The sequence below is a fragment of the Epinephelus moara genome, chromosome 9, assembly GCF_006386435.1.
Source record: "Epinephelus moara isolate mb chromosome 9, YSFRI_EMoa_1.0, whole genome shotgun sequence".
Classification (NCBI taxonomy): Eukaryota; Metazoa; Chordata; class Actinopteri; order Perciformes; family Serranidae; genus Epinephelus; species Epinephelus moara.
In genome coordinates, this window is record NC_065514.1 from 22657031 (window position 1) to 22669820 (window position 12790).

Sequence of the window (12790 nt, forward strand, 5' to 3'; positions counted from 1 at the left end):
GAACTCCCAGCAAACAAGGTGACATGATGAACAACGCAGCTAGGAGCTAACGTTAGGCTAACTTTAGCTAACGTTAGCTAGAGATGTTAAAGATAACTTTATATTTCTTTCCAGCAAAGTGACAATATGTTGCCTCAAACACAATGTTGACTTACCTTAGAACAGATGTAGACACCATTGTTAATCTTATTCACCTTGAGTTGATGTTGTGGTCTAACGTTACCACACAACTTTATAGACACTTTCTGTCAGTTGAGATGTGGTTTAGGAAAGGGTAAAAAATACACCTCGTCGCCCAGCCTCTCAGGATACCTTGTGTCAGAGTTGCATGTACCCCTGAACACCGTTTGACCATTTTTAAACTTCAAATCTCAGAAAAAGCTCATAAAGCCGAACGAAACTGACTTTCTGTAATGCATTTCAATGAACGTCCAGGCAGAGAATGTCCAAGTGTATGGGAATGGCTATACGCACTGTGATTGGCTCATCGCGTTTGAGGGTGGGACTTAGCCATAGGTCAGTTAGTAGCACCAGCAGGAGGCAGAGGAACATGATTTTTTTTTTTTCACAGATTATCTGTCTTATGTACTACTGTCAGGATATAGTGAGTTTCAGAAAAAATGACAAAAGGTTATTTAAATAAAAGTTACCAACTACAGCTTTGATGAGGTGGTCATTTTAACACAAACCATGATGTTTTTGTACTTAAATCTAGCTAAACCTTAACCATTGCATCAACAAATGATTTCATTTTTGAGATGAAAATTTTATTAATGTTGGTATCTCTTTCTCTCCCACCCAGGTGATTCCATTCCCCATGTCCTGTGACATACGGGATGAGTGCTCCTGTCGGGATCAGAACGCTATAGAGAACAGAAAGGATGAACATGTCCATTCCCTGGGGTGACCAACCTGAGCAGGGACCTCTGTTCAACGTCCCAGGACCCTTGCTCCAACACAACACAGCCAGAGTGGCCGAGGCAGACCCCTCCTTCATCCTCCTCTCGGCCTCCGATTTCCTGCACATGCTGCTTAACAGGCATACCTCTCCATCCATACTGCAATCCCAACCAGCTGAAATGCCTCCGCCTCCACATCACAGAAAGATCTAGAATAGAGGATGGAACTCATGAGACTCCACAGGAAACTTCATTTCTCAGCTAAAAGGAAAGTAACCCTGCAATATCATCATTTAAAAAAAAAAAACGTATATAGCAAGGAGAAAAAAAAATAAAGTACATGAAACAGACATTTTTTTGAAAGAAGAAAACAAGCAAACAAAAAAAACCTAAACAAAAACATAACCAAGCCTAGGTAGCATGCCTTTTGTTCAGTTTTGTGCTGGCTTCAGTGTCTATTTTAGTGACCTTGCTCTACAATCACATGATTGAACCAAAGGTAAATCAAAATGTGCAAGTGGGGGATTGTGTTGATGTTGGCTCTGTGTTTTGCAAATATGAAGGAAATCAAGACAAATGTTAAAAATAATCCTCAGACAAATTGAAGACATGTCGAACACCTTTTTCGGAGGGGCTAGAAGTTTGGGCTTATATCATTCCTGGTTTCAAACTGGTCAAACATTTTTGTATCTCTATGTCCTTTTCAGTAAAAGTGTGTTTCTTCATAGGCACATCAGAGGCTATAGAGGTTATTCATAGCTTGGTGGGGAATGAGACAGCCATATTGTTAAGTTTCAAGCCACAGTTTCAACACAAAAGCCAAAATAAAATGCACAAACACACACATACACGCACACACACAAAGTCGACTAGTTGTTGACCAACCACACACACAATTTCCTAAGACAATTTTATACTTAGAGCAAAATCCTGAATGCATTATGGAAAAAAGTTTTAGCATGGCTTCTGCTACTGTGTTTGCTGCTACTTGCCATCTTCACATCATAATATCTAATAGGGTTAGACAGCTTCGTCTGCCTTGCTGCTTACAGTACCTCTTTATAGCATTCATTCACATTTGCATGTTAGTCCATAATATTTTCAGAGAATACACGTCGACGACACCACGTATGAAATGCACTAAGAACTTTAAAAAACCCAGAACCTCACTTGTCATTCCCGTTTAACCGGACTGCCCAAGAAAAATACTACATACATTGACCACGACTTAAAGAATGTCATCGTTAACACCTCACTTCGGGTTGGGGTGATTTTAGTTTCAGTTTGAACTCCTCCCTCATGGCGCTTGATCAGAACTTTGTTACCTCAAGCACTAATTCAAAAATGTTTAAACTGAAAATAAAATGATCCCAGCCCTGTTCAGAATGTAGTCAATGCTTGTCAGGAGTCTGTGGCTTTTTTTGATCGCACAGTACTGCACCGCACAGTCACACAAGAGTACAGAAATAAAGGGCTGGATATAGGCCATGGCTCTTAGTGAGAATGCGTATAAGTGGAAGGAGACCACATCTGATACAAATGAGCGCGTACACACATATCTCTCATTCTCTCCCCTCCCGGTAGTATTGGACTCTCAGCTGTAGCTCTGCAGGCAACCATGTTATACATGAAAATGACATTTGGATGTATATGTCAACACAACATTTGCAGTCACAATATGATCAAAGGTCCCTAAGATTCTCTGCTGGGTCTAGTGTATAAGTAATTAATTTAACCGTTACATTTGTCTCTGCAGTAAAAAGTGCACTTGGTTGTTCCGATCAGCACTTTTCAGTATTGTGAACTCGGGTGTCTGTCCCCACCAATTAACGTCTTTAGATTATATGGCTGCTACAATAGCTTTGTATTTTGTTATTCTTCATTCCAGACACATATACACTAGTTTTTCTCATGCACATTTGATAATGAAGGCTGCTTGGCATATTGGTCCAAACTTTGCTGCTCTTATTCGGCTGTAGCCATAGTCATGCTTACAATCAGCATGATTGGGACTTTCATTTCATCTGGGCCAATGGCACAGTCTCTCTAACTCATATTAGGCTGCTAAAGCATTCCAGATCGTCCTTACCAATCATCGCACACAACGAGCTGTACAAGTGGCAATGTTAGACCAATTTCATGTAATTTTAAAACCAATGTAAGTGAAGAAGCAAGACAATACCACAACATGCAGAGAAAGCGAGAAGGTATTATTTTCCATCAAATACAAAGAAAAAAAATCAAAACTTATCATGTAAATATTACTTTATGTTCTTGATGGACAGGAGCGTTGAAAAAATGTCTTTGTTTTTCATGTATTTCATTTTCACAAAATGTCATATTTAATCAGTGTTTGTATTATTGACCTCATTTACTGCACTTTTTTTTAGTTTCCATGTAAGAAGAAAAAGTATATCTTTCGAAAATGTTTAGAAGCTGCTATTGTCAGAATGGTGATCTGAAACAAACTGTATGTTATGATATTCAGTCGTTTGACTCCCTGTGTTGCTATTAGCTTTCCTTTCATTAGCGTGTTATATGTATCTGGCCATAGATGCTCCTCTCCAACCTAAACTGACTTTCCATTCGAGGTTATCAATGAAGTAGGGAGGTATTGTCACAATGAACCATATATCCATCCATCCATCATCCCTACAGGCCCAAAATCCCCCCCCCCCCCCCCCCCCTGTTTGGAAGTGTATTTCAAGTCTAGTTAGACTGCAGATTAGTTTGTCTTTTGTTTTGCCCTGATGTGTGTGTGTAGTACATCGTCTTAGGTTAAAGGTGTAAATTTTGTCAGAGAAACCAAGAGATGTCAAGGAAGGAAAAGCTTAAATGAAGGAATTCCCATTAAAAAAGGGACTCTTGAGAGACTTTGTAACTTTTATGAAACCTGAAACTTTGTAAGGACGTTGTAAAGGCTGCATCATCTACAAAGATTGCATTTAACACTTTATATGAAAACATATATAGCCCTGGTTAAAAAAAAAAAAAAAAAAGAAGAAGAAAAAAAAACTTGTATTATGTTGATATTATCAAATTGTATGTAATATTAGTACTCCAGATACTGCTGCTTTACATAGAACTGTTACCAGTGGGGAGAGACTTACCTGCAATCACTACACTATGCCGATGACATGCAGTACTGTGGTTCATCATCTGCCATTGAGGTCACTGGAAAGCCATTCTAGCCGTTTGAATGGATGAATCCGAAATCTGTCATTGGATCCTTCCCTTCATTCTATAAACTGAGTTCATATAACCTGTCGTCGCTTCCACATACTTTGACTAACTATATATAATATCCTCCTCAATGATTACTTGTATCAATAGTCAATGTCTGGATACCAAAACAACTGATCGTTATTACTATCAGAGAGGCTACAGAATGAAACTGCATGTCAACTTGAAAAAACTATATTCTTAATATTGGAGAAGGTACCCATAAGCCATAGCTAACCAAGATATTCATGGAAGGAAGTATAAGATTACGCATTGGATGAGGACATCACCTCTCTACTGTAGTCATCACAGGATCCCTTGCTGTACCTCATGCCTGTAATGTTTGCTGCTTCTATATTTTTGGTATTTTAGTGACATTTTTGCGTCTCATAACAATGGTGTAAATAGTAGAACTATTTATTGAGAGTGTTATACTTTTTTAAGTTATATTTAATGTCCATGTAAGTTATTTTTTACATTGTTCTTATAAACAAAAAAAAAAAAAAACATTATTGGTTGTGAGTCAAAACTGTCATTTGTCTCTGTCATCGCGCTACATTGTGATCATTGCTGTCAAGCATTGATTGGACATACAGTACACTACAGGCCCACAACCATACAAAAACTCTTCTCATTGGTCATTGATAGATGGACACTGCTCGCATCCAATGAGGATTCACCACATGTTCAAATGTTACTGAGTGCAGTGTATCTTTTCTTTCCTTTCAAACCAGAATGTAAAGTTTATTTTTTTCTTTATTTGCTTTTTTTTTTAATGCACACATTAGCCATGCGTACAAAGAGTTGTGAAAAGAGAACCAAGTATATAATGGTCAAGTTCATAAATCCATAATATAGCAAATGATGTTTTGAGAGACCAGTGTAAGGCACAAGGAATATATGTACACAGCCAGCTGAGGACAGGAGAGGTGGCAAATATAGAGGGATCAAAAATGAAGGGAAAGAAGGACTGGAGGTCAGAAGGCAGCCAATGGTGCCCCAGATAGTGTTCTTGGATGGCGGAAAAGTAGGTGGGCAGGGAGAGAGGTAGGGATGGGTGGGCTGCTTTTCCTGGCCTGTCTAGCTATTTGTCCAGGTGTGAAAATGTGTACTCACAGAGGCTGCCCCTGGGCCGGGGGTGGCCGGCGCTGACTGGCAACAAGCCGAGGCCAATGAGTCAGAGTTTCTCCTGGGGGTGGCAGCCATCCCTTTCTGGGACTCCCACCACTCCCTCCCTCACCCCTCCTACCTCCACCTCCCCACTCCTCGACACACTGCCTCATCTGTCACTGTCAGGTATGCCTGCGCGGGGCTGCCAGGGTCAAGCTGGCCCTGTGAAAATGAGAGAGGATGTTTGCCCAGCTTACAGAGCCTTTTGAAGTTAGGCTGAAGGAACACAGTTCGCCTCACCTAGAGCCTATGCTTATCACATAATATGATTTGTATAGCTGTCTTTTTTTGACAGGCTTTGATACCTCTCCACATTTTCCACCAACAGTCACTCCTTTGTTTCTAATTTAACACACCTGGTTGTTGTATTGCTCGTCTAAAAATGGCAGAAGCTTTTTAGTGTCGAACTCATTACAAAGTGATGGGGAGTGTAAGAAAGAGTGTCTGAAGCCCTAATATTTTTGCTCAGATCATTGTGGAGAAAAATACTGATGTGCCATCTTGTTGTAAGACATTTTCTTTGTGTATTGTAACACATGAAGTACCTCTCACAGGCCTCTGGTTATAGAACGGTCCACTTATGTCTGTTTCCTAATCCCTCAATAAATAAAAAAGGTGAATTGTCCCTTTTTCTATGTGGGAAGTACAAAAAAAGTGTATTTACATATTATGTGGATATCTAGTGGTATTACTGCGATGTTTCGTACCCAATTGCTCAACAAATATATTTTAAGATGTAAATAATATTATATGATGATTGTATTTGCAAACCATGTACTAACTGTTTGGGAGTAGCTCTTGGATTGATTTTTATCATAACTATTATACAAAGAGATGAACCGTGAATATGTTGTGCATTGTGTCAAAGTATCACCTGCAAGACAGAAAAAAAAAAAAAAAAAAAAAAGACCTGTGATGCTTTACCACACCACTCGCTGTCAGCATTTATTTGTTCATAATGGCTTAGTACAAGCACTGTTGTCAGTTGTCTAAACCATGAATTTATCCATTGAGTCATGAATTATTTATTTGTTGTCAAGATGAATAAAATCATAATGGTCATGTCTGGGTCTTAGGAGTCTGTTGGAATTGATCCTCATAATCAAACTTGACTGATACTTGTCACGCATTGAGAAGTTCATTTTCAAATTTGTCTGCAAACAGCTTTCATTTCTCCTCACTCCATACTGTATATTGTCGAGTCTTATCCCAATGCCTTTGTGTTTGCTGAGAATTTCACCAACACTGTAAAGGTAGCCATCAGACTCAGTAGTCCCTCCCTCCTTCTGATGGCCTCCTCTGTCTTTGGTTCTTACACAGTATGCACTTTTTCAGGCACATATACAACAGATTGGACTTTTATGTTTCAGTCGATGATTCTCTCTGTTTTCACAGTTGCAATTATATATATTTTTGGTGCTCTGGTACATGGCAAAACATGTCTGATGTGTACTATATTTTCATAAGGAAGAGTCATAAAGATGAGTATCATGTTCATTTTGCTGTCATTTATTGTGTAGAAATAAAACACTGGTTAAAGTGAACATAAGCCTGAGGAGTGTGGACAGTTCTTTGGAAGTTTGTTTTCTCACCATCGCTGCTGGTTCATTTTGGAGCTGCTTTAATATTGTATTTTTTAACTCTTGTGTGCCTCTAAAGAGTGTCTTTCTTTTTGGAAGATCCCTACCGAGCCCCTTCAAAATACAAAAAGCGCTGAGGTGGGTTTTAAAAGAGGAGCTCATTCTTTAAGCCGTCATTGATACATTGGCATCGAAATGTGAGTGCTGTTCCTGGCACACCAATGACGTTAATGGCCTAATTTGTGAGAATGAACATCAAGCTACTGATTTTTAAAGTGCAGTTAATGTTGCATGACTGGAAAGAAACTGGATCTGAGCTTAAAGGAATAGTTTGTTGAGGGAGATGGAAAAAGAAAATGCTTCCCAGCAGCTCACATGCAGAGAGGCATAGCCACCTTCAGTTAATGATATAAATTAAAGTAATTCATAGGGGATGGCTGTCTGTTAGTTCAGTGACTGATTTCTCCCTTTTCCAACTCAATGTAAATATTTTTCAGCTGGCTCGATGGGTAAATTGGGTAAAACCTGGGAAATAGCAGCATTACACTGCATTCTACAATTGCTGAGTTAAAATCTGATTACAGTTATTTTCATCTGAGTCTCATTTTGTCATCATGCTAACTAATTCTGATCCAAATATTGCTATGATATTGTGTAAATTCACTGTAGTGGTTTGCACCTTGGGGGCTTCACTCTGCTGAGGTCTTGTGTCAATCCAGGCAGGATACATGAGTCATGTGCACCACATCAGCTGATCAAAACCACGTCAGATTAAGTGTGACCTCTTAACAAGACAGATCCCTATAGTTAAGGCATGGTTTTCTATGCTCCTACATGTTGGTATTGGACAAATTCTGACACATTTTGGCAGTTGATGTACTAAATACGATGCCAACCATCCAACAGCCCAATAGATAAATCAATTAAAACATCAAATATGTCAGCCTCATCTTGGTGCTCAGCGAGGTGATATAAGGTATAGCCAAATCAGTGGCTTCGTTCTCTGGGGACCCGATCCATCCGATAGATGGTGAGATATTTTAGTCTGGAACAAAGAGGTGGAGTAATTGATAGACAGACCAATATTGACATCTTCAGTTGCATCCCAAGAGCCACATGAAGAAAAAAAAAACGTCCAAGTACATAAGACATATGCAAGTAAGTAAGTAAGTACTTCTATCTATCTATCTATCTATCTATCTATCTATCTATCTATCTATCTATCTATCTAACTAACTAACTAACTAACTAACTAACTAACTAACTAACTAACTATCCATCCATCCATCCATCCATCCATCCATGTATCTATCTGGATATCATTATGACTGTATCATATATTGGTTTTGGATGTGGGTGTTCCAACATATGTTAACGCTTTTATATTGAGACAACGACATCCCAATCTTCGGTTTCTTCTGATATGACTTACCACACCACAAGACGAGCAGTCAAGATTAAACAACAAAGTGTGGGAGTATCGAGCACCAAAGTATCAAATGGGCTATCAACTAACACATTCTGACAGTTATTCAATTGACTATTTTTAGATGTGTGATAGAAGTGTGTGAGTGTCAATGTGATGACTTTTTGTCATACTATACTATGACAATATTTATGACTTTTTGGACACACTATACGATGACAATTTAGATGACATATTTTGTCACACTATAGTATGACATTTTTAGGACTTTTTTTTACATACTCTTCTATGACGATTTTCATTACTTTTTTTGGACGTACTATACTATGACAAGTTTTATTTATTTTTTGTCAAACAATATTATGACCATTTTTATGACCTTTTTAGACATAAAACTATGACATTATTTATGACTTTTTTTGACATACTATACTACAATGATTTTTATAACTTTTTTGACGTACTATACAATTACAATTTTGATGACTTTTTTTGTCGTACCATACTACGACCATTTTTATAACTTTTTTGGACATACTGTAGTGTGACAATTTTTATGACTTTTTTTGTCATACTACTTTGATCATTTTTGTGACTTTTTTTGTCATACTATGAGCATTTTTATGACTTTTTTTTTCATACTATACTGCGACCATTTTTATGACTTTTTTGTCATACTATACTATGACCATCTTGATAACTTTTTTTTGTCATACTATACTATGACCATTTTTATGACTTTTTTGTCATACTATCACCATGACCGTTTTTATGCCTTTTTTTGTTATACTATACTATGACCATTTTTATGACTTTTTTTGTCATACTATCCTCTGACCATTTTTATGACCTTTTTTTTGTCATACTATACCATTACCATTTTTATGACTTTTTTATAGATGCTATACTTTGACCATTTTTGAGACTTATTTTGACATACTATACTATGACCATTTTTATGTTTTTTTGTCATACTATACTATGACCATTTTTAGGACTTTTTTGTCATACTATACTATGACCATTTTTATGACATTTTTGTCATACTATACTATGACAATGTTTGTGACTTTTTTTGTCATACTATACGATGACCATTTTTATGAATTTTTTTGTCATACTATACGATGACCATTTTTATGACTTTTTTTGTCATGCCATTTTTTGTCATACTATACGATGACCATTTTTATGACTTTTTTTGTCATGCCACACTATGACCGTTTTCATAACATTTTTGTCATACTATAGCATGACCATTTTTCTGACTTTTTTTGTCATACTATACGATGACCATTTTTATGACTTTTTTTGTCATACCATACTATAACCATTTTCATGACATTTTTGATATACCATACTATGACCATTTTTATGTTTTTTTTGGTCATACTATACAATGACCATTTTTATGACCATTTTTATGACTTTTTTAGACATACTATACTATCACCACTTTTGACATTTTTTGTCATACTATACTATGACTGTTTTCATGACATTTTTATGACCGTTTTTATGACTTTTTTTGTCATACTATCCTATGACTGTTTTCATGACATTTTTATGACCATTTTTATGACTCTTTTTTGTCATACTATAGCATGACTGTTTTTACCACTTTTTTTGTCATACTACTATGACCATTTTTAGGACTTTTTTGTCATACTATACTATGACCATTTTTATGACATTTTTGACAGACTATACTATGACCATTGTTATGACTTTTTTTTGTCATACTATACTATGACCATTTTTATGACATTTTTGTCATACTATACTATGACCGTTTTTAATGACATTTTTGTCATACTATACTATGACCATTTTTAGGACTTATTTTGTCATGCTATAACATGACTGTTTTTACCACTTTTTTTGTCATACTACTATGACCATTTTTAGGACTTTTTTGTCATACTATACTATGACCATTTTTATGACATTTTTGTCATACTATACTATGACCATTTTTATGACTTTTTTTGTCATGCTATAACATGACTGTTTTTACCACTTTTTTTGTCTTACTACTATGACTGTTTTTATGACTTTTTGTCATACTATACTATGACCATTTTTATGACATTTTTGACAGACTATACTATGACCATTTTTATGACTTTTTTTGTCATACTATACTATGACCGTTTTCATGACATCTTTGCCATACTATACTATGACCATTTTCATAACATTTTTGTTATAGTATACTGTGACCATTTTTATGACTTTTTTTGTCATACTATACTATGACCATTTTTATGACTTTTTTTGTCATACTATACTATGACTATTTTTATAACTTTTTTGGTCATACTATACTATGACCGTTTTTATGACTTTTTTTGTCATACTATATTATGACCATTTTTAGGACTTATTTTGTCATACTATAGCATAACCATTTTTAGGACTTATTTTGTCATACTATACTATGACCATTTTTATGTTTTTTTGTCATACTATACGATGACCATTTTTAAGACTTTTTTGTCATACTATACAATGACCATGTTTATGACTTTTTTTATCATGCCACACTATGACCGTTTTCATAACATTTTTGTCATACTATAGCATGACCATTTTTCTGACTTATTTTGTCATACTATACTGTGACCATTTTTTGACTTTTTTAGACATACTATACTATGACCGTTTTCATGACATTTTTGTCATACTATACTATGACCATTTTTATGACTTTTTTTGTCATACTATACTATGACCGTTGTCATGACATCTTTGTCATACTATACTATGACCATTTTTAGGACTTATTTTGTCATACTATAGCATGACCATTTTTATGACTTATTTTGTCATACTATACTATGACCATTTGTATGTTTTTTTGTCATACTATACTGTGACCATTTTTAGGACTTTTTTGTCATACTATACTATGACCATTTTTATGACATTTTTGTCATATTATATTATGACCATTTTTATGACTTATTTTTGACAGACTATACTATGACCATTGTTATGACTTTTTTTGTCATACTATACTATGACCATTTTTATGACATTTTTGTCATACTATACTATGACCGTTTTTAATGACATTTTTGTCATACTATACTATGACCATTTTTAGGACTTACTTTGTCATACTATACTATGACCATTTTTATGACATTTTTGTCATACTATACTATGACCATTTTTAGGACTTTTTTAGACATACAATACTATGACCATTTTTATAACTTTTTTTGTCATAATATACTATGACCGTTTTCATGACATTTTTGTCATATTATACTGTGACCGTTTTTATGACTCTGTTTTGTCATACTATACTATGACCGTTTTTATGACATTTTTGTTATGCTATACTATGACCATTTTTATGACATTATTTTCACATTATACTATGACCATTTTTATGACTTTTTTTGTCATACGATAACATGACCGTTTTTACCACTTTTTTTGTCATACTATACTATGACCATTGTTATGACTTTTGTTGTCATACTATACTATGACCGTTTTTATGACTTTTTGGTCATACTATGCTATGACCATTTTTATGACTTTTTTAGACATGCTATACTATGACCATTTTTTTTACTTTTTTTCTCATACTATACTATGACCATTTTTATGACTTTTTTCATCATACTATACTATGACCGTTTTTATGACATTTTTGTCATACTATACTATGACTGTTTTTAGGACTCTTTTTTCTCATACTATACTATGACTCTTTGTATGACTGTTTTTGTCATACTATACTATGACCATTTTCATGACTTTTTTTCTCATACTATACTATGACCATTTTTTTTACTTTGTTTGTCATACTATACTATGACCATTTTTATGACTTTTTTTGTCATAATATAATATGACCGTTTTTATGACATTTTTGTCATACTATACTATGACTGTTTTTAGGACTCTTTTTTCTCATACTATACTATGACCGTTTTTATGACTTTTTGGTCATACTATACTATGACCGTTTTTATGACATTTTTGTCATACATACCATGACCATTTTTATGACTTTTTTAGACATGCTATACTATGACCATTTTTATGACTTTTTTGTCCTAGTATCCTATGACCATTTTTATGACTTTTTTGTTATAGAATACTGTGACCATTTTTATGACTTTTTTTGTCATACTATACGATGACGGTTTTTATGACATTTTTGTTATGCTATACTATGACCATTTTTATGACATTATTTTCATACTATACTATGACCGTTTTTATGACTTTTTAGACATTCTATACTATGACCATTTTCATGACTTTTTTTGTCATACTATACTATGACCGTTTTCATGACATTGAATTCAATTCAATTCAATTTCATTTATAAAGCCCAATATCACAAATCACAATTTTCCTCACAGGGCTTTACAGCATACGACATCCCTCTGTCCTTATGACCCTCGCAGCGGATAAGGAAAAACGGTAGAAACCTCAGGAAGAGCAACTGAGGAGGGATCCCTCTTCCA

The 12790-nt window shown here is 35.1% G+C and overlaps 1 protein-coding gene across 2 annotated transcripts in view; it reads left to right on the forward strand.

The window, feature by feature from the left end:
• Window positions 1–6814, forward strand: part of pappaa (pregnancy-associated plasma protein A, pappalysin 1a) — a 119052-nt gene extending 112238 nt beyond the window's left edge. For both annotated transcript variants that reach the window (XM_050053577.1, XM_050053578.1), the window contains exon 22: window positions 803–6814. In XM_050053577.1, coding sequence (XP_049909534.1) covers window positions 803–907 — 105 coding nt within the window. In that variant the 3' untranslated portion in view covers window positions 908–6814. The remainder of the gene's footprint in view (window positions 1–802) is intronic.
• The last annotated feature ends 5976 nt before the right edge of the window (window positions 6815–12790 follow it).